Here is a 23,651-nt window from a genome sequence, read left to right on the forward strand (position 1 = left end):
GAGATTTATAATTTACTAGTCGCTAACCCGTGCGATGCACGGAATAATTTAATAAAATTACATATATGATTAGAAAATGAATAAAGAAAAAACAGAAAAATACCTAATATATTTAAATTCAACTGCATATTAAAATGATATTATTCTCAATAATACCATGCTTTACAAATCTATCAATAAAATTCACAAAATATATTATATACATTTATGCAATTAAATTTATAAAATCAATGAGGCTAAGTTAAAACTTCAAATGGTCAAGATGACTACTATAACAACATATACTATTCTGAATGGAACTTACTTGTTCCTAATGAAAAGAATGATACAAATATAAATATGAACAAAAAGAGGTGTAGGCCATAAGAATAATAGTAGCATATTAGAATTTAACTCTCTCGGAATCAACCAATTTGCAAACTCTAATGCATAAACTCTAATAGTAGTATGAAATCAAATTAACATTAACTTTATATATATAAAAGCACTTAGTCATTTTTTTCTCTCATTTGATGCTTTTGGTGTAGTTTACATGTGATGATTGTGAAGCATTTGGCTATTTCCTTATTTTCTTTTAGAACAACAGAAGTTATGGGAGAAGTAAAATGAAGAGTTTATGGATGAGGTTTTTGGTACTTCTATTTGCTAATTGTTGATAGATTTGTTGGTCTTTTGTTTTGCTAGAACTGAATTTTATGTTTCCTGCAATGTTTGTCATTTATTAAAAATGTTTCAAAAAAAAATGTGCAAAATACATTCATACACTCAACTATCTAATTTTTTTCATAACTAACCTAGCACACATAGTAGAAGGGGACCATTTTTAGAAGATTATTTATTTAGTTTTTCTTCTGTTTGAAATAGCTAACTTGTAGGCTCTTTTGATTACTGTAACAAACAAAAAAAAAAAAGAAAAAAAAAAAGAAAAAAGAAAAAAGCTATCTTCAGCCAAGAGTTTAAAGTAAAAATTGTGTGTGCTTTGTTTTAATTAACATTTGTGTTCTTTTACTTATATAATCAAAAGTTTCAAATGTGTGTACTTTAATACACCATTGAACTTAAAGTGACTAACAATAATGCTAGTAGTGTGGATCTTGATTTGGCTAAATTTTGTTTCAAAGTTGGCAAAAAACAAAGAATTCCACAAATATAGAAAACTTAAATGATAGACAACACAAACCAAATTTGAAAAACAGGTACAGTGAAACAAAACACAATTAGTGAAAACGGAAAATACTCTAAACCACAAACTATCTTTTGGAAACTGGTTTGAATTTCAAATGAGTAATTATAGAAGCATCAGTATGTAGATTTTCAATTTTCCTTTCTTTCTATATGTCTTTAGTATGTATATTTAGAAATTAGATGTATATAGACAAACAGTTAACGCTATACTAAAAAAAAAAAATCAAAAATTTATTTCAAGGGCAAACAAAAAAAAAAATCTAACAAAAAAATTTGCCAAGCAGGAAAAAAATTCTAACAAAAAAAAAAGATTGAAAAACCAAATCCAAGAAATTGGAAAATTTTAATTGTAATTTAGCATACCTTTAATTATTTCTTCAAAGGTATTTATAATTTAAAATTGTAAAAGGGTCTTTAGCGTCAAGGTTAAAGGGTCTAAGAAATACCTTATTAATACCTTTGATGCTAATTTACAATTTAAAATTAGAAGAAATAATGATAGAAGAAGAAATACCTTTGACGTTGAAGAACCCTTTTTTTCTTTATCATCAATAAAATGATAAGAGTATGACCATCGATTCCACTGTGATTAAGTAAACAATATAGCAAAAATAACCAAATCTCACTACATTGCCAAACCATCTATATATTACTTCAAGATTTATATAACAATATAATATTATTGATCAACTTGAAGATGGGGTTCTCACCTCGATTTTGCGGCAAGCAAAGCCTTATGCCCTTAAACAAATTATGTTTTAGGGTTTTAAGAAGACCCAAGTTTTTAGTTTAAAATAAAACACAAATTTTCTTTCACTTTAGAGATGCTACTAATAACAAATACTACATACATTGAAAAATATTTCCATAATTCAAGGTATCAAATAAAACTATCATAAATATTCGTAAAGCATCAAATAAATTAAATGCCTACAATGGAGTCTATAAAAACATCCGGTTATTGAAAGATTCCAACTTTCTACAAAGTAAGCCTCACATACAAAACAACTACACAGGATTCGGGGATTAATTCGCCTAGCCCTACAGACTAGAGGTTTAAGCCTTGGTTTATTGTTGTAGGGAAGAGCCGTGCATGAGAAAGAGAGAGAGAGAAGAGACGTACGTGTATGAGAGAATGAGAGAGAGAAGATAGAAGACAGAAGAGAGATTTTTGTTTGTAGATACCTGGTTTGGTGTGGTGACTTGGGACTGTTGCAAACTTTGCAGCAGCCTTAAACCCTAAGAAGAAGAAGAAGAAAGACAAAACAGAAAACACTCTTCAGAAAGCTCGAAACAATAGGCGGCTCCAAAAAACATCTGGTTGTTAAATAATACAAATATATATATAAGACTTTGGATTGGGCTTGAAGTGTAGACTCAATAAAAGAAAAAAAAAATCTAAATTAAAAAAAAAAAGAAAATAGTGGTGACGTGGAAAGTTGTGGGAGCTTAAGAGGCTTCGGTTTTATATATATATATATATATATATATATATATATATATATAGATTATGGGAATCAAAGCACGCTTTGTAATTATGGTGAAACTAGCTAAAAAAGGACAACAAAAAATGAAGGCACTTTCAACAACTCTTATTATTATTATTAATTTTTGAGAAACAAACATACACATAAGGGAGAGGGAAAGGGGTTCTAACACAAAAGCACACCACAACTCCACTCAAAAGTCATGATAACTTTTAAGGGAGGGTGGGGCAAATTATACTACACACAACACATTCACTTTCAACAACTCTTGAGTCTTGAGATGATCCAATACAAAGAAAATTTTTATTTTTTATTTATTTTTTATACAAGATAGAAATTTTACTCTAGTTTAATATAAGTTTATATGTACGTGAAGTTTTCTCTTGGAGACTTGAATCTTAGCCCTTACCCCTCCCCCCCACAAGCATTTATACTTGTAGAATGACCATCACACTAATGGTGTGCGGTGGTATTTAACTTTTATTTTAATTATCCATTTTTGAGCAACCAAGCATTAATTCTCAAATTGTATAATGATTCAATATTAGAAGAATAATATTCTCTCTTTTTTTTTTCACCTGAATTATAAGTCTCAACTTTTAGATCCCAATGTTAAAAATACTAAAATGGTGAAAATTTTACTAGTTTTAGGGAATGACAATTCTAATAAGTGCAATTTTAGAACCCCAAAGATGTAGGAATTGATATATTTTGATATTTTTTAACTTCCATAATATTAGTCAACCGAATACCTTCTTTTTTTTTAAAAAAAAGCTTTCATGTCTGAGAATCAATCTCATATCAATTTCCTGCGATGAACTGAGCAAAAAGATTAGGAAAATAGAAGAAGAAGAAAGAATTGTTCCACCAACACCAAAGCACAAGGTTATGAGAACCAAAGCACAAACTGAGTAACTAGTATAAAGAACACAAAAAAAAATGAAGGCGTTCAACACATCTTGAGATACCCAAATACAAATATGATTGAATTTCATAACTTTCTTAATTGATGATTCGATCAACAAAACATTAATTCTCAAATTGTACAATAATTTAATATTCAAAGAACAATATATTCTTTTCTTTCACTTAGGATCCGTTTGGATTGAGCTTATTTTTGTTAAAACTGAAAATTGAAACTGAAAACACTGTAGCAAAATAATTTTTAAATGTGTGAATAGTATCGTGGGACCCATTTTTAATAAAAAAGTTGCTGAAAAGTGGAATTTGTGGGTCCGTGAACAGTGCACTGTTCACGGTTGACTTGGTCAAATAGTGCGGCTGGGAAAAAAAAAAAAAAAAAAAAATCATAAAACGCAACCCAGGATTCAGCGGAAAACGCTGAATCCAAACGGGCACTTAAATACTGAGTGTTTGAGTCTCAATTTTTTGGTTGGTAAAAAAAAAAAAAAAATTTGAACATGCAAGATTCTATTAATTTTAAACATAAGAAGTTAGATGAATTGAACTAATGATAAATTTAATCTCAATATTTGTGAGTTCTAGTTAGCTCAATTGATAAAGTGTCTGATGGTTAAATAAGATATTTGAGGTTCAATCCTCGCCTATACTAAAAATCGATTAGTATCTTAGTCTGATAATAAAGAGCTATCATCAGGAATGGAGCGAACGTCATAAGTTTGAAACTTTTTATATTAAAAAAAAATAATAATAATAAAAAACTCAAAATTTGATAGGTCTTAAAATAAAATTCTACAAATAGTTATGACATGTTCGATACATTGTAACAAGTTTAAGAGATTACTCATCAAAAGGACCCAAACTCCGCATGAGTCCAATCTAATGGACCCGTTCGTTTAAACTGTCCATCGTTGCACACTTTGACCGTTGTGACAACAAAGCCAAACAAAACCAAAAAGGAGCGGGAAGTAACTAACTTACTCGGTCCGTTCATTATTTATAAGAGTCATAGCATTGTAGGGTACTCACTCTTCTTCACATTTTTGTTGGGAAATATTCTCTACAATTGTGAATAAATTTTAGTAAGTACAGTGGAAGCACAACCACACAAAAATACAAAGATTTACGTGGAAACCCTTTCTCCTTAAACGGAAAAACCACGAGACAAATTCCGAATAATTTCACTATATTAAATAAAGATTACAACACTTAGAGTTACAATTTGAGTGAAAAAAAAAAGAAAAAAAAAAAAAAACTTTTTTTTTCTTTTCACTCATTGCTCTCTTTCTCACTATGTATTTTCTCTTACTCTCTCTATTTTTCTCTTCTCTTTTTCTTGCTCTCACTCACGCAGTTCTTCAAGACTACACCTAGTCCTCACCACACGGACTTCACTTCTTTTTCCCTCTGCCCAAAATGGCCGAATGGCCTCTCCATTTAATTCTTCATATTTTCCTTCTTTTCTCCCTTTCACACTCTTCACATCAAGTCACAATAAATGCAAACCAACTTATCTTGACTTTGCTTCAACCAATTTCAGCTCTCCCTTAGCCGAATGACCCTTGCCTTTTGCTTCTTTCTTTTCTTTCTTCCTTCAGCGTGTCCAACACGCCTAAGCCAACCAACCCATGCTGACTTTGTACATAATGAAGAAAAGTTAAGAACCATGAATGACATGCTCATTAAATGAGCATGTCTATTAAGTGGGCTGGACTCATGGTGCAGTGCACCCAACAATCTCCCCCTCCAGCCCACTTATGGAGGAGATCTTCAACTCAACTCTTCAGTTAGAATTCATGCCGGCCAAGTTAATACCAAACTCAACCTTCTTCATTATCTTTATCAACACTGAGAAAATTTCATTAGAATTAATTCCTTTTATTCTCAAAAAATTTATTTCACTTTGGATATCCTTAATCCAATTTTTTGGCTCCCCCTGCTCAAGACCTTCATGATATTTCATTTCATCATTCTTCCTAGCATCATGATATTTTCATCAAATATCACTTTCTCATTTAAATCACTTTCAGGTAGAGAGGATTTTACTCTCTTGGCTGTAACACTATTAATATCAACTCTCAACTGTTGAGTTTTCTCAAAAACTTTGACTGCATTGGACTTTTTCTTACAAGCCCTCACATGAGTTCTGTACATGCCACAACAAGCACGCCCTCTAGCAATAACTAATAATCCTTTGGAAAGTTTCCATCTTCCATTGCCAAGATGGTTACAATAACAAGCTCGATCCAAAGCCAATGTAGACAACACATTCATCCTTAAATCTGGAACATGCCGCACATTCTTCAATATCAACGTGCAACCAACATTGGTCTTGATGCACACATCACCAATTCCCACAATTTTTGAATAATTGGAGTTACCGATCTTCACAACACCAAAGTCACCTGCTTTGTATGTGGTGAACAACCTTTTTGTGGGGATAACATGGTGGGAAGCTGCTGAATTAACAACCCACTCAACATCATTCTTAGAAACATGCTTACATTTTTGCTCTTCAAGAGAGAGCATCAAAACATCCTCATGAAACACAATTGCTGCAGTATTCTTCTCATCATCATTCTTTTCATCTTTTTCTTCAGTTTGTTCTTTATTCCAATGCCAACAGTTTCTTTTTATATGACCCTTTTTCCCACAATAGAAACATTCTCTCATCTCTTTAAACTGAGATCTACCTTTTGACTGTGACCTGTCATTAGTTTTGGCCCGATCATCAAGCCCTCTGCTTCTATTTTTGCCCCTACTCTCCATGACAAGAGCTTGATCTTGTGCATTGCTTATACCTGCATTTCTTCTGCAAACCTCTTCACTTAGAATCAAATCTCGAATATCATCATATTTGAGTTTGCTCTTCCCTGCAGAATTGCTTACTGCCATTCTTATGGCCTCCTAATTATTTGGCAAAGAAGCCAAAACAATTAATGCACGAATCTCATCATCAAAATCAATTTCCACAGAAGACAATTGATTTGTGATGGTGTTAAACTCATTTAGGTGCTGAGCCACAGGAGTACCTTCCACCATCTTCAGATTAAACAACTTCTTTATCAGATGCACCTTATTATTAGCCGAAGGCTTTTCATACATGCTAGACAAAGCCTTCATAAGATCCACTGTGGTCTTTTCCTTCATAACATTGTGTGCAACTGATCTTGTTAGAGTTAATTGTATAACTCCTAGCACCTGTCTATCAAGAAGACTCAATTCTTCTTCTTCCATACTATCTGGTTTCCTTCCCGAAAGAGGAAGATGTAATTTCTTCCCATACAAATAATCTTCGATCTGCATCTTCCAATAGCCAAAGTCTGTGTCGTCAAACTTCTCAATTCCTGATGTCTTTCCTTCTTCTCTGGCCATTGCTCCCAATTGAACTGAACCTACGCTCTGATAATACTTGTTGGGAAAAATTCTCTACAACTGTGAATAAATTTTAGCAAGCACAACGGAAGCACAACCACACAAAAATACAAAAATTTACGTGGAAACCTTTTCTCCTTGAAGGGAAAAATCACGGGACAAACTCCGAATAATTTTATTATATTAAATAGAGATTACAACACTTAAAGATATAACTTGAGTAATAAAAAACTTTTTTTTTTCTTTTCACTCACTGCTCTCTTTCTCACTATGTATTTTCTCTTACTCTATTTTTCTCTTTTCTTTTTCTTGCTCTCACTCACGCAGTTCTTCAAGACTGCACCTAGTTCTCAACACACTCTGGGACTTCACTTCTTTTTCCCTCTGCCCAAAACGGCCGAATGGCCTCAACATTTAATTCTTCATCTTTTCCTTCTTTTCTCCCTTTCACACTCTTCACATCAAGTCACAATAAATGCAAACCAACTTATCTTGACTTTGCTTCAACCAATTTCAGCTCTCCCTTAGCCGAATGACCCTTGCCTTTTGCTTCTTTCTTTTCTTTCTTCCTTCAGCGTGTCCTACACGCCTAAGCCAACCAACCCATGCTGACTTTGTACGTAATGAAGAAAAGTTAAGAGCCATGAATGACATGCTCATATTTAATGGGCATGTCTATTACGTGGGCTGGACTCATGGTGCAGTGCACCCAACAATTTTTCCTCTATTCAAAACTAAGAGCTCAATTCTCAAACTAGAGTCGCTGTTAGCTATCATGTTTCAATCTCCAAACCCAACATCTCTCTCAGAGCATAAAGGTAGCTCCTTTTCGTATTTTACATTTGTGCTAGACATTCTTTTTGTTTTCTTTTGAATGATCTCTATTGGAGTTTCTACAATTTTGGTTTGCAATATTATTGTTTCTTACCAATTGGCAACTACTCATTATTGCTATGAACAGAAGTTACTGAGCACTCCCATATTGGACGATGACTGGGAGAAGTGCGTTATTAGAGAACTGATGGCTGCCCGAAGAATCTAAAGCTCGTGCTTCAAGATCTCTTCAGGAGTTCGAATTATCCATCGGTGTAAGTGCAAACGCTGAGACTAACAATGTTGGTTATTTTGCTATCATTTCTTGTAGCTTCTTGTTTGATTGTGTCATGTGTGGGGTACTTGGTTTTAATTACTGTATAAGAGAGAATAAATATTAAATGTCTTTTCTTTTCTTATCCAATATTTTCTTAGTAAACAAACATATCATAAAGGAGGCTTCTTTTCTTTCTTTTTTTGGATAATCTCTTATGGGGTTTCTACGATTTTGATTTACTTTGTTGTTCTGGACGTGAATTGTTCTGCTTTTGACCCCAACTAATTGACCATTTCTTACATAAACAGGAGTTACAGAAAGCTCCCATGGACCGCGTTGGCTGGGTGAAGCTCTATGCTAAAGAAACGAAGGATGCCTCCAATAAAGATGATGCTATAGCTCGTGGTTCAAGAGTGTTTGATGCTTTCGAGTCATCCATCCTTGCAATTGCAAACACTGGGATTAACCAGGTTGTTTATTTTGCTATCATATTTCTGTAACTGCAATGTCTTATAATTTCCCTTAATGTTCTTTCCTTTTCTTCTTTGGTGGATGGAAGAAATGGTGAGAGAAGTGCAGTGTTGAATGTTGAGTGGGTGGGGAGGATTTAAATCTAGGGAAAATTACAATTTACCATCTTGTGGTTTAGTCATTTCATAATTTATTACACAAATTTTCAATTGTTATATTGACTCTTTAAATTTTGGACTAAAACAAAATTGTTAGAATTCCATCCAACATATATAACCCTAATGACTTCATTTCAGTTCAAACCTTAGGAGTTAAAAAATGGCAATTAAAAACATCTTTGATATTGAATTGTGATTGGTCAAAACATAAGGGGGTAAATTACTTACCAACAAAATGAAAAATATGTTAATTTGGATGAAATCCTAACAATTTCATTTTGATCCAAACTTAGTGGTTCAAATGTAGCAATTGAAAGTTTGTGTCATTGGGTTTACCGAAAGGGATAACTCATAGGCTTGAAGAGCTCTTTCTTATTTTGTGCTTTTCTCTACAGATTACTTGAAAAAATTTAGCCCGAGGTATATCTTAATCTCTTCCGCTGTTTTAAAATTCTCACAGATGGCGGAACAAGGAAAAACACTCTTACAGGAACTGCAGAGTGTAAAGAACTGAAATTGGAGTTGCAACAGCTGAAGCAACTGGTGACTCAGAAGAGTCAGAACCAAATTGGGCGGAAGACATTAAAGGTTTAGCTCAGACCCCATAATTTGAAAGAAAATGGTTTGTAACATTTGAAAGTTAGTGTATTAAATTGAAATAAAGTCAAACTACAATAGAGTAAATTGTATTTTACCCTTAAATATAAGAATGGTTTGTTTCCTTTTGAGGCTTTATTTTATTTATTGTGAATTTCCCAATACTAGATGATGTTGATGTACAGGAAGAAACTTGTGTCCATCAAAGTGTTTTCAAAAGGGATAAGTTATAGGCATGAAGAGATCTATCTTAATTTGTGCTGTTCTTTAAGGATTATTTGAACAACATTAGCACTTAGCAGGAGGTATATACGGTTCAATTTTTTTAGCTGTTTTAAAATTTTTGCAGCAAATTGTAGAACTTCTTCAGGCAGCGTATGTACGTGAGCAACAACTGGCATCGCATTTAGAGGTATAGCTCACAAACCCCATAATTTCATGACTCAAGTATATGATCTTATATTTGGACAGAATTTCAGCCATGTTTACCATGTCAGCAGCAGAGTGTTCTGTGGCTATATTGTGTTGCATTTGAAAGAATTTTGTATTCATAAAAAATTGTGCATTTAGTCTTCCTTCATTGGTCACTTGGATTGGATCATTGATTGAATTAACTATACTATTTTTTCTAAATTTTCTCTTGCCTGATGACAATTGCTTGATTTTCTCTAGGCGAGGACTAATGAATTGGACCAGCAACTACAACAGATTCAGCGCAGCAACTCCAACCAAGCGCAGCGCTTCCATGCACCCTGATATCTTCTATTGATTCTTGGATACGTTAGTTTGGCCTAATGGTTGGATAATTAGTATGTTAGTTCTTTCAACTGCTGTGAAAAAGGTTATGCTGTTTATCTGTAGGTACTACAAATGGTGTTTCCCCTCTTATATTCAAACGGTAGGTAGTGATGAAAGACCCATTTTAGATTTAATTTGAATACACCTTTATGGATTACTTCTCTTTACTGCTTGTGTCCTCAGATTTCAATATTGAATCTCTTTTTTTAGTAAGTAATTTCAATATTGAAATTGATACACATCATAGATGTTTGTAGGCTTGAGTTTAGAGATCAAATCAAGTGTAATTGTAGGCTGGAGGCTATGTTCCAATGAGAGGGGTGTGCTAATGTCAGCACCGACAAGGTCACCAGAATCCGAAGAACAAACCATCTGACTTGCCGGAACCTCCTGATATTTGCAGTGATTTTCCCAATATTTTTGGAGCCATCTGCAATGTCTTTTTCATTTTCCATTGTTTTCTTTTACCCTTGGCACCAATTCAACCCTAGAACTCACTAAAAAGCATTGGAGGCTGTGTTCAATGATAGAGATCCATGTACCTGACAAGGTGAGCTACTATATGGAGGTTAAGGGTGGCGTAGTGCAAGGAACCCGGTGTTGTGAGGCAGGTAGGTGCATGATTGAGAAAACTGTAGTATGTAAATGCCTTGTTTGATGTATTGTATTTAGCTCAGATTCAGGATGGGATAGAAGACAAAGTGTGTTAGACACTTAGAAGTCATGACAGGAGTTATCTATGGAACTATATAGAGGAATCGAAAGGGAAAAATACACAATAAGCTCAAAACATCATTCAGGATAAGAAATCACTTACTTTTTGTTGAAGTACTCTGAAAATGTCATATTTTGATGAGGCATTGTCAGTGTTTCCACCAAAAGGACTCTCAGCAGAGATATTATTCACAACCTCAACAACAAAGTAGATTTTTCCAGTGTGAATTGCCAAAACTATCATCTCCTTGAGGTTGTTTATGTCAGCCATGCTATAAGCAAAGTGGATAACATTTGTTCCAATAAAGTTAGAAACTCACTCTACTTTAAGACTAAGAAGACAGTGATAATACCTAAGTTCCAAGAAAGTTAGAAACTCACTCTAGCCTCAGCAAATCAACCTTCTTGACTAGCTTTCTCTTGCTAACAACATTCTTTGCCTTGCCATGCAGAGAAACTTAATGTTCTTGTCATGTTACAACAAACCCACTTCCAACTTTCTTCAAGCTGACTCCTTTGTTTAGCAATGTATATATAACGGAAAATCTTATTTCGCACTCATTATTCCACACCCTATACACACTCATTTTTTAAATTATGTTTTTAAAACATGATTTCAGTTAAAATTGTGAAACCGGAGCTTGTTAAGCATATCCAACATAGCTGGTTCAAAGCAACTGCCTTATTGGCCACAACAAGTAGCAATAGTTCGATAAGCAAAGCGAGATATGTGTAGAAAGGACCTTTAACACATTAGCAAAAACATTTTAATTGTTGAACAACCACATTAAAACAACAACATGTGGAAGAGCTAAAGCTAGTTACAATATTCTGAATAACTGATTAAAAGTACTCAACATCCACAGATCACATTGTCTTTTCTCTTAACAGAATTTTACAAACAAAAGCGAAATTTGAGTCTCTCCCTCTTGATCTACTGTTGTTGGACTCAAGGGTGGAGCCAGGGGGTTGCCTCCCCTTGGCTCCTTGAGAAAGATCCTTGAAGTTGGTATATTATGAACTATTCTTTGGTACTTTACCCTAACAAAAGAAAAAGACACTCACTGTACAGACCCTTAACATAAAGAAAGTAGGAAAATAAATCTTCTCCACATATCAAATCATATCACTTTTTCACCAAATTTACCATTCTATCATATCACTTTTTCACCAAATTTACCATTCTTATTAGTTTTATCTCACCACTTACATCTTCACCCATTTCATTGTTCCTTTTTTTCTCAATCATTATTTTCAATTTACAATTTACTATTCACAACAGTTTTCTTGCACAAATTGACGTGTTATCAATCATAAAAAAAATTCAAATTAGAGACTTTTTTGGTCCAACCATAATCGCATGGGAGAACAAAATGAATGGAATAGCATTCTTCTTCTGATAGTCAAGATTCATTCATTCACATTTTTAAAAAACCTCAATGGGTCGTCAAAGCACCACTACATTACATTAAGAAACAAGAAAAAATAAAATCTAAGTGTTGTTAATATTTTTTTTTACCTAAAAAGAAAAGGACAAAAATATATAGATTAGTTGTTTCTTTTTGTTTCTGCTCCATCATGTCATAACCCAGCGGTATTCTCTACTAACTAAGATTGCTCCTGAGAAGATTGCTCCTGCGAAGATTGCTCCAGAGAAGATTGATCCTGAGAATTAAATTATAATATAATAGTGATTAGTAATCAAATTATAATATAATAGTGATTAGTAATCAACTAAAATATTACAAAAAAAATGGATATAGATAGAAAGATAAAGAAGGAAATATAAAAAAATATATATATATACCAATCGCCGAAGAGGCACCCACGAACCGTCTCCAACAAAGGGAAAGTTAATGACTATTTGTTCACTGCCAAAAACCCTGAATCCGAGGGCACTTTGGTCATAAAAGCCTGCCGGAAGAGATATTTCCATAGGGAAGTGCGGAATCGCCGAATCAATGTTACCATTCACAGTAACGGTTCCTGTGTTCCAATTCACGAAGACCCTGACGTCACGTAAATTAGAGCCCTGTGGATACACAATTATCTTTTGATATCCCTCGCTCAGTGAGCGATGATAGATATGATATGGACTCCGGCTGACAGGCAATGGGACTGGTTCACTCTTTTTTTTTTTTTTTTTTTCCGATAGAAACGGCGAGATGAAGTTGATCTGGTTTTTAGGGTTTTTGAATTGTTGTGTTGTGTGTGACTGAGAGGATGAGGGAAATAGGAAAGGGTTTTTATATTTTTAGGGTTTTGTTTCTTTGTTTTTTCGATATTCATTATACGTCTATCTATTCTGTCACAAAAAAAAAAAAGTTTTCGGGCCCACTCCAAGTGACGGTCTAAATCTTCTTTTTTTTCTGGGCCTATAGGCCCCTTTACAAAATGTCTTAAGACCTTTGGGCCTCTATGCCATCACTTTGCCACCAGAGATTTTTCCGTCTTTTTCTTGTGATACATGTATAATAGAATAATGGAAAGTAGCATCTCGAATTTTAGAAACTTGATATCCATATTAAAACAATTTGTAGCAATATACCTTGATAAAGGGATTAGTTGGTGTTTAAATATCTCTCTGTTTCGGATATTCTTTGGCTGGATACTTGGCAGCTTTGCTTCAATCAAGCTATAAACAATCAATTTTACACCTTATTTCACAATATATGAGGCCATTGATATCACTTTTGCTATACATCAATATCATAACATATCATCTCAACAATTGTGAATTTTTTTTTTTTGGTATATTTAGATTTTATTTTATTTTTTGTTATTGCTTTTGCATCTCTCTACTGCTTTCTCCCCACCTGCAAAAGGTTTGACCGTCGACATGGGTAATCCTTCACTCATGCTTTGATTGTGGTTGTGTTCACCATGCAAATTATATTTGCGACCAAAATTTACCCAAGTAATAGTGTTGTTAGTGATCTTGGCGAAATGATTTGTACTTCCATGTTACACAGGAAGCATGGATTTTAAATCATTTATGGATGATAGTAGGATATTCATCTTAAAAAAAAAATTATCATGTCTCAATCACTACAAAAAAAGGTCCTCTGGCCGCGTTTTAAAAACTCGGCTATATGCCAAAAAAACGTGGCTGTAGATTATAGCCGCATTAATGCTGATATCATTTTAATTTACAAGTGAATAATCTTCTTTTTTTTTTTTTTAAACGGAAAATCTGAAAATGAATAATCTTTCTATATCTATAAAATATTACAGTGTGTGATGGACCAGCTAAGGTTAAACAAAAATAAATAAATAAACCATTTATGAATGATAGGATACTTATGTGTAATGGAGCAAGAAAAGGTTAAAATAAAAATAAAAAGAATTGCTCCACCAACAGCAAATTAAAAATCTCCTCAAAAAAAAAAAAAAATTAAAGGAGAGATTTATCATTTATTATGCGAACCAATGCACGCTAGGTAATTTTGGTGAGCTTTATGAAGCGATTTCAACCACTCTTGAGACGACCCAGTGCAAAGGTGATTGTTTTTTTTTTTTTTAATTGACCATTTTGATTCTTAAATTGTATAATGATTCAAATTAAGAGAATAATACTTTTTCTTTCACCTGAATTATGAGTCTCAGCTTTAAGATCTCAATGTTTAGAAATACTAAAATGGTGAGAAATTTTACTAGTTTCTAGGATGACAATTCTAAGTGCAATTGAGAACTCAAAAAAAAGTGGGAATCGATATATCTTGATATTTTTAAACTTCCATAATATTAGTCTACCAAATACCTATTTAGGAAAAAAAGAAAAAGAAAAAAAAGGAAGAGGATTTCATGCCTCAGAGTCAATATCATATCAATTTACAAGTGAACAAATCCATTTTTTTCTCATAAAAAATTACTACCTGTGATGGATCAAGCATAGGTTAGGGGGAAATAAGAAGAAACACAACTACTATATTTTTTACCCCCTTCGAAAGCAAGTATTAATATATTTTTTTTAATATAACAAAGATATAACAGTAAATTATCAACGAGCCCATATGGAGCTTGTATTGTAATGGGAGAAAATCAGGATATGCTGTGAAGAGAGAGGCAACAGATGATGATTTGAATGTGATGCAAATGCTGCATGCAGTGTCAATGGGAGCTGGGGTTCTTCCAAGTGAAGTGACATTGGATCAACAAGAGAGTGGTGATTTGATGTACATGAGAGCGCATTTTGAACGTGTTGTTGGATCGAAAGACTCTGAGACATACTATATGATGAATCCTAATGGCAACAATGGCCCTGAATTGAGTATCTTTTTTGTTAGGATATGATATGAAGCCTCTGATTAGTTTGATGAGAATTTATAATCACTATTTATTTCCTCCAATTTTCCTTTCCTACCAAATAAAGGAAAGATAAACAAATTTTCAAACTCCCACTTTTTTAATCTTTACCAAACACAAAGAATGGAAAATCTCTCTCTCTCCAACTTTCCTCCCAATCCTACCTCTTTGGGGTGGGCCTCTCATAAGCTTGTGTTCTATAGGTGTCGATCCAAATGCTTATGAGTGACTTGCTCCATTGACTAAAAAGATATATTATGTTTCCATCTTCCATTAAATGTAACATCACACTTATAATGTGTATATCTCATATTGGTGGTGTATGAGTCTCGTACACTAAAATTCTATGAATTTGAGGCTGCATATAGCAAAAAACACCATATACCTTCCACCATATTAAAAGATATATACTTAAAAGGACCCAAACTCCATATGAGAACAATCTAATAAACTTTCCACCGTTGAAACACTTTGACCGTTGTGACAACAAAGCCAAACAAAACCAAAAGTAACTAACTAATTTACTTGGTCAGTTTATATATAAGAGTCATAGCCTTGTAGATTTTATACATTTATGAAAATGATAGGATACTTATGTGTAATGGAGCAAGCAAAGGTTAAAAAATAAAAAGAATTGCTCCTCCAACAACTAATTAAAAATCTTTTCAAAAAAATAAAATAAAAGGAGAGATTTATCTTTCATTATGCGAACCAAAGCATGATAAGTAATTGTGGTGAACCAAAAATGAAGGCGATTTCAACAACTCTCGAGATGACCCAATACAAAGATGGTTGTTTTTTTTTTTAATTGACCATTTTGATTCTCAAATTGTATAATGATTCCATATTAGGAGAATAATATTCTTTTCTTTCACCTGAATTATGAGTCTTTACATTAAGATCTCAATGTTTAGAAATACTAAAATGGTGAGAAATTTTACTAGTTTGGGGGTGACAATTCTAATATGTGCAATTTGGAACCTAAAGACAATTCTAATAAATGCAATTTAGAGCCAAAAAAAAATGTGAGAATTAATATATCTTGATATTTTTAAACTTCCATAATAATAGTCTACCAAATACCTATTTAGAAAAAAAGCTTTCTTGTCTCAGAGTCAATATCATATCAATTTACAAATGAATAATCTGTTGATTTCACATCAAAAATTACAACCTGTGATGGATTGAGCATAGGTTACAAAAAAAGAAGAAGAAACACAACTACTATATTTTTTTACCCCATTTGAAAGTAAGTATTTTTTTTTTAAATATAATAGAGATGTAACAGTAAATTGTTACAAATCACTATTTTTTTCCTCCAATTTTCCTTTCCTACCAAATAAAGGAAAGATAAACAAATTTTCCAACATCCCACTTTTTTATCTTTCCTACCAAACACATAGAATGGAAAATTATTACTCTCTCTCTCTCCTCCCAATATAATAAAAAATCATCTAAAGGATCCACTCTATGGGGTAGGCCTCTCATAAGCTTGTGTCTCCCATCGATGTCCAATCCAAATGCTTGTGAGTGACTTGCTCCATTGAATAAAAAAAGTATAGTGTTTCCATCTTCTATTAAATGCAGCATCACACTCCCACTTGTAATGTGTAAATCCCGCTGGTGGTGTATGAGTCTCGTAAACTATGGTTCTATGAATATGACGCAACGTATAGCAAAAACACCATATACCTTCCACCATATTAAGAGATAAAAGGTATGCGGTGGTTTTGTTTGGGTATGTATGGGTCGGCTTTCGGCTTTAACTTAACTTCAAACCCAGTTTTTTTGTTTTTTATTTTTATTTTTATGTTTAATTCTAGAATATAAAAATTTTCTATATGGCTACTGATAAATATTCAAACATAAAACAAAATGGAGGAATGAAGAAATTTGGTTACTGTTTATTGTGTGAGAAATCTGAAGCTCTCAAATTTTCTCTCGGGCTAGGGAAAAATAGAAGAAGAAATAAACAGAGGAGAGATGATGTTAACGGTGGTTAGTGAAGTTATTAAAGGTGGTAGTAATTTAGAAAGGGTACCTAAGAAACTATACTTAGAGTACTGTGACTAAATTTTGTCCTTAAGGGATATTAATTACTAAAAGGGTTGGACTAGTAGGTGTGGTGCTAGGCCACCCCTAGTTTCTCTGTTGTGTAGAGAAGTGGGTTTTTCCTCCTTCTCTTCAACAGTAGAAGATGTCTGTCCCTTCTACACGAAGGAGAGTTTTGTGTTGGGGTTTGTCTTGTTTGTTATTTTGTCTCTCTGTGGATATCAAGCGTATCCGTGGAGCTTGTTGGGATTATTTGTTGTGGGGCTGGGGAAACACTTTTCCTTTTGGGAGGAGTCTACTACACTTTCTACGTCGACTAATGTGGAGGAATTTAGGCATGCAGTTGGATACAAGTTTTATGCCTAAAATTAGTGCGCCTGGGATTTACGGAAGGAAATTTCCACTCCCACGGAAAGCCTTTCGTGATGCACAGTGGAAACCAGCAACAAGGGAATCAGGTATGGAGGTCGGCCAAATAGCAGATTTCCAGGCGGACATGGAAACAAATGGATTTTTCGGTGACCAGCAACAGTTCAGTTCTAGTCTGAAAGCAGCACCATATTCGGCTAAAGGAGAAGATGTAATTTTCGTTCCAGGTTTTGATGAAGGCAGAAAATCCAGTTTTAGAGGGGCAAAAGAAGTCAGTCCATGCCCAGTTCCGGTGGTGGCCAGCCCAGGAGCGAGTTCACCGAAAAAAATCCAGTTAGACATGAAGGTAACGGTGGAGGAAGGAAGCAATAAATGCAGAGAGCCATTAAATGCTGAAACTGTGAGTATGGGGAAGACGTTACAAACAGAGGCTGTATTTACTCCAAACAGGACGTCAGTCTCAAATGAATCCGGACCAAATTTGAACCAGATTCCAGGTGAGGGAAATATTAATTCAGAGATATTACTTCCCAAATCAATCTCGTCTGCTGAGCTGTTTGTTATCCAAATAAGGGAAATCAATGAGGCCCTAATCAAGTTTGGAAAACAAATGGATGGGGAAATAAAGGCAAAAGAGGCAAGCAATGCTGAAATTACTCCTCAGAATCAATGTGATAAAGCAAAGGAATGGAGTGGAGCACTTGAGGTAGGGTTGGTACAAGCACGTGGCCAACTTCAAGGGTATTGCCGTGTGCATGCACAATCTATCCAACAGAAAATTAACACAGCCTCTGGTAATGAACCAGATCGGTCCAATCAGCCTCCGCACCGTGCCATTTGGAAACCTCCTCCATGGCCGATTCTAAAGGTGAACTCTGATGATGTGATTTTTCGGAAACAAAATTCTGTGGATGTTGTTTTGGATATGGGAGGTGGATTAATGTTGTTTTGGAGATCGATTATTGATGTAATTGTGGAGGGTTCGGGCACAAATTATATCGATACAATGTTTCAAGAAGAAGATAGGGCAGGGATTGGAGTGATCATCCGAGAATGCCAAGGAAAAGGCTTGGCACACATGGTCGGAATCATCCCTCTCGCCCTAACTGTCATAGAGCTTGAAACTTTGGCTATATCGAAGGCTTTAGAGTTTGATGCTGATCTGAGTTTGGAAGATGTCACCCCAGAGAGAGTTTCAGAGATTGCAATAAACACTTTGAATGCAAATTCACAATCTTTGGAATCCTTTGGTTTACTTAGTCATGATGTTAAATGTTTTGCAAGTTTATTTCATTGTATTAGACTTTCACATGTTCGTAGAGAAGGATTGTTGTATTCTCACATTAAGAGAAACGACAATGGGGTTGCTTATAGTCTGGCTAAAAATGCATTATGCATACCAGATTTTCAAGTATGGATGGAAGATGTCTCATCTCATATTGGTTCGATTTTACAATTGGATGTAGTTGAATTTTAGTAATAAAATCCATCAGTTTCTTTCTCAAAAAAAAAAAAAAATTACTAAAAGAACCCAAACTCCGTGTGAGAACAATCTAATAAACTTTCCATCGTTGAAAAACTTTGACCGTTGTGACAAGAAAGCCAAACAAAACCAAAAGTAACTAACTAATTAACTAACTAATTTATTCGGTCAGTTTATATACAAGAGTCATAGGAGCCTTGTAGAGTACTCACTCTTCTTCACCTTTTTGCTCTCATATTTCTCAATTCTCAAACTAGAGTCGCTGTCAGCTCTCACATCTCAATCTCTAACCCCCAACTTCTCTCTCAAAGGTACTCTCATTTTCTCCATTCTTTTCTGTTCTAGTTTGAATATACGTCTCCAACACTTAAATTAATTTAGTATTCAATATAGCATTTGATTTTTAAATTTCACAGTCAAAATCATGTGGGTTCTTTTTGTTGATTCTCTTAAAGAATGCAATTTTTTTTTTCCACTATATTGACTTTTTGTAGAAACGTCCAAGAAAATATGAGAGCTTGCTATTTATTGGGTTAAATATATGTATTCAATGGAGTTTTTAGATATTAAAAATTAAATGTCATTTCTTTTCTTATCTAATAACTTTTTCTTAGTAAACAAACAGAGCATAAAGGAAGCTCCTTTTTGTATTTTACACTTATGCTACACATTCTTTTGTTTTCTTTTAGATGATCTCTAATGGGGTTTCTACGATTTTGATTTGCAATATTATTGTTCTTCATTTTTTTCTTTCTAATTGGCAATTACTCATGTATTGCTATAAAAAAATGATTTTGACCCGAACTAATTGATCCTTCGTACTTAAACAGAAGTTACAGAGCGCTCCCATGGACAATGTACATGATGACTATGGTGAGTACTTTGTTAGAGAAATGAATACTGTAGAAGAATCTAAAGCTCGTGTTTCAAGATTGCTTCAGGAGTTCGAGTTATCCATTGGTGCTGAGACTAACCAGGTAGGTTATTTTGCTATCATTTCTTGTAGCTTCTTGTTTGGTTGTCGAGAAGACTGAGGAAAGAAAAAGAAACTGGTTGTGTCATGTGTGGGGTACTTGGTTTTAATTACTGTCTCTTTCTTTTCTTACCCAATATTTTCTTAGTAAACAAACATATCATAAAGGAAGCACCTTTTTCCAATTTTTACATTCATGCAAGACTTTCTTTTCTTTTCTTTTGGATTATCTATTATGGGGTTTCTATGATTTCTGTTCTGGACATGAATTGTTCTTCAATTCTTTCTTTCTTATCGGCAACTAATTAATCCTTTCTTACATAAACAGGAGTTACAGAATACTCCCATGGACCGTGTTGGCTGGGTGAAGCTCTTGGTTAAAGAAATGAAGAATGCCTCCAATGAAGATGATGCTATTGCTCGTGTTTCAAGACTGTTGGAGGCTTTTGAGTCATCCATCCGTGCAAGTGCAAACACTGAGATTAACCAGGTTGTTTAGTTTGCTATCAATTTTCTGTTACTGCAATGTATCATAATTTATCTTCTTGTGGTTTAGTCATTTCACAATTTTATTACACAAATTTTCAATTGTTACATTGACTCCTTAAAATTTGGACTAAAACAAAATCGTTCTAATTCCATCCAACATAACCCTAATGATTTCATTTCAGTTCAAACCTTAGGAGTTAAAACATAACAATTAAAAACACCTGTGATATTGAATTGTGAGTAGTGGGTCAAATCATAAGGGGGTATATTACTTACCCACAAAATGAAAAATCCGTTAATTTGGATGGAATCCTAACAATTTTATTTTAATTCAAACTTTAGTGGTTCAAATGTAGCAATTAAAAGTTTGTGTATTAAATTTTTATAAAGTCAAACTAGGAAGTAAATTGTATTTTACCCTTAAATCAAATAAGGGCTTTTTTTTTTTCCCTCTTATTAAGGCTTATTGTGAATTTCATGTGAATTTGATTGAAGATTATCTTTATTAGGAAAAAAATATGTGACCAGTTTATATAGAGTTTATTTTAATTATTTAATTTCTTCCACTGTTTTCATTCTCACAGATGGTGGAACTAGGACAAACTCTCTTGCAGGAATGTATAATTCTCAGGCAGTCATTGGCTATCCAACAAGAACTTCAGAAAAAGTGTGAAGAACGGAAATTGGAGTTGCAACATGTGAAGCAACTGGTGACTCAGTACCAAATTGGGCAGAGAACATTAAAGGTTTAGCTCACAGATCCCGTAATTTGAAAAAAAATGTTCATAAAAATTGCGCACTTAAGCTTCCTGCATTCGTCATTGTGATTGGATCCTTGATACTTTACGGTCATTGCATGATCTCAATTAACCATATGTCTACTCTCTTTTTTTACAAAATCTTTCTAAATTTTCTCTAGTCTGATGATTATTGTTTGATTTTATGATGCGGTACCAGAAGGAGAATGTTATATTGGCAAGAAAATATCTACATATGAAGACTTTTGCAATGCATCTACACCAGATGAGAGATCAAATGTAAATTTTGTCCACAAAATGCAAAATCCATTAATTTGGATAGAATCCTAATAATTAACTTTAGGAGTTCAAATTTAATCCAAACTTTAGGAGTTCAAATGTAACAATTGAAAGTTAGTGTATTAAATTGCAATAAAGTCGAACTACAATGTAGTAAATTGTATTCTACCCTTAAATATAAGAATAGTTTGTTTCCTAATGAGGCTTTGTTTATTTATTGTGAATTTTCCAATTCTAGAAAAATTTGATGTTGATGCACAGGAAGAAACTTGTGCCCATCAATGTGCTTTCAAAAGGGATAAGTTATAGGCTTGAAGAGATCTATCTTATTTTGTGCTTTTCTTTAAGGATTATTTGAACAACATTATCACTTAGCAGGAGGAGGTATGGTTTAATTTTTTCAGCTGTTCTAAAATTTCCACAGGAAAGAGAAGCACTTCTTCGGGCAGCATATGAACGTGAGCAACAAGTGGGGTCCTATTTCCTGAATCAGATGAGTAATATAGAGGTATAGCTCACAAACCCCATAATTTCTTGACTCAGAGTATATGATCTTATGTTTGGACAGAATTTCAGCCATGTTTACCATGTCAGCAGCAGAGTGTTCCATGTCTATATATGTTGTGCATTTCATCTTCCATGTCTATATATGTTTGTTGCATTTAGTTAATTTTGCTAATCATAAAAAATTGTGCATTTAGTCATTTGAATTGGATCATTGCTTTCTTTACAACCATTCCATGATTTAATTAACTATATGTCTACTGTTGTTTCTAAATTTTCTCTAGTCTAAAGATGACTATTGTTTGTTTATATGATGCACTACCAGGAGAAGATGATTGATTTGTCCACTTTGCTAAGCGACCTCCCAGCACTCTGATGTCTTCTATTGATTCTTGGATACGTTAATTTGGCCTAATAGGTACATAGTTAGTATTAGTATGTGAGAGCTTTCAACTGCTGTGAAAAAGGTTGTGCAATTTATCTGTAGGTACTACAAATGGTGTCTACCGTCCCAATTGGTTTGTGTGGGCTTTCCCCTATTAGATTCTTCTCTTTACTGTTTGTGACCTCGATTTCAATATTGAATCTTTTTTTTTTGGGCAAGTAATTTCAATATTGAAATTGATACACATCATAGGTGTTTGTAGGTTTATGTGTTCAGAGATCAAATAAATCAATTGTAGCAATATACCTTGATAAAGGGATTAGTGTTGTTTAAATATCTCTTTGTTTCGGATTTTCTTTGGATGAATACAAGGCAGCATTGCTTCAATAACGCTATAGACAATCACTTTTACAACTTATTTCACAATATATCACTTTGATATCTCTTTGGCCATTGATATCACTTTTTTGATACATCTATATCATAACATATCATCTGAATGAATTTTTTTGTACATTTTGATTTTGATTTTTTTGGTTATTGCTTTGCATATCTCTAATGCTTCCTCCTTACCTCCAAAAGGTAATTCTTCACTCATGCTTTGGTTGTGTACAGCGTGCACAGAAAATTACCCAATTAATAGTGCGTTGTTAGTGATCTCGGAAAAATGATTTCTACTTCCATGCTACACAGGAAGCATGGATTTTAATCCATTTATGGATGGTAGGATATTCATATTAAAAAAAAAAAAAAACTATTATGTCTCAACGTATTAATTTACAAGTGAATAATCTTTTTTTAAAAATGGAAAATGCAAAAAATGAATAATCTATTTATATAAAAAAAAAAAAAAAATTAGAATGCATGATGGACCAAGCTAAGGTAAAAAAAAAAAAAAAAAAAAAAAACCCATTTATGAATGACAGGATACTTATGTGTAATGGAGCAAGCAAAGGTTAAAAAAAAAAGGAATCGCTCTACCAAGAACTAATTACAAGGAGAGATTCTTTCTCCAATAAAATAAAATAAAAATTAAAAGGAGAGATTTATCATTTATCATGCAAACCAAAGCACACTAAGTAATTGTGGTGAACCAAAAATGAAGGTGTTTTCAACAACTCATGAGATGACCTAATATGAAGATAATTTTTTTTTTAATTGACCATTTGGATTCTCAATTGTATAATAATTCAACATTAGGAGAATAATATTCTTTTCTTTCACCTAAATTAGGAATCTCCACTTTTAGATCTTAATG

The 23,651-nt window shown here is 33.5% G+C and overlaps 1 protein-coding gene and 3 long non-coding RNA genes across 5 annotated transcripts; 2 read left to right on the top strand and 2 right to left on the bottom strand.

Annotated features, from left to right (window-relative positions):
• Nucleotides 1-7,641: 7,641 nt before the first annotated feature.
• Nucleotides 7,642-11,024, top strand: LOC126692392 (uncharacterized). Of its 2 annotated transcripts, XR_007645011.1 has the most exons (7): nt 7,642-7,786; nt 7,930-8,056; nt 8,367-8,528; nt 9,148-9,275; nt 9,634-9,696; nt 9,957-10,182; nt 10,340-11,024. It is a non-coding gene; the product is annotated as an uncharacterized LOC126692392 (long non-coding RNA). The 2 variants fall into 2 exon arrangements; XR_007645010.1 differs by having other exon boundaries at nt 7,644-7,786; nt 9,957-11,024.
• Nucleotides 9,311-11,943, bottom strand: LOC126692393 (uncharacterized). The gene is made up of 2 exons (XR_007645012.1): nt 11,178-11,943; nt 9,311-11,068 (listed from the first exon to the last, which is right to left on the bottom strand). It is a non-coding gene; the product is annotated as an uncharacterized LOC126692393 (long non-coding RNA).
• Nucleotides 11,944-12,170: 227 nt separating this feature from the next.
• On the bottom strand, nt 12,171-13,101 carry LOC126692391 (uncharacterized). Its single transcript, XR_007645009.1, has 2 exons — nt 12,604-13,101; nt 12,171-12,461 (listed from the first exon to the last, which is right to left on the bottom strand). It is a non-coding gene; the product is annotated as an uncharacterized LOC126692391 (long non-coding RNA).
• A 6,123-nt stretch (nt 13,102-19,224) lies between these two features.
• Nucleotides 19,225-22,751, top strand: LOC126692386 (uncharacterized). The gene is made up of 6 exons (XM_050387981.1): nt 19,225-19,316; nt 19,836-19,982; nt 20,307-20,468; nt 21,052-21,213; nt 21,929-22,012; nt 22,334-22,751. Exons 2-6 carry the CDS (start codon nt 19,854-19,856, stop codon nt 22,382-22,384), a joined length of 588 nt encoding a protein of 195 aa, XP_050243938.1. The 5' UTR covers nt 19,225-19,316; nt 19,836-19,853; the 3' UTR covers nt 22,385-22,751.
• The last annotated feature ends 900 nt before the right edge of the window (nt 22,752-23,651 follow it).

The sequence above is a fragment of the Quercus robur genome, chromosome 7, assembly GCF_932294415.1.
Source record: "Quercus robur chromosome 7, dhQueRobu3.1, whole genome shotgun sequence".
Lineage (NCBI taxonomy): Eukaryota > Viridiplantae > Streptophyta > Magnoliopsida > Fagales > Fagaceae > Quercus > Quercus robur.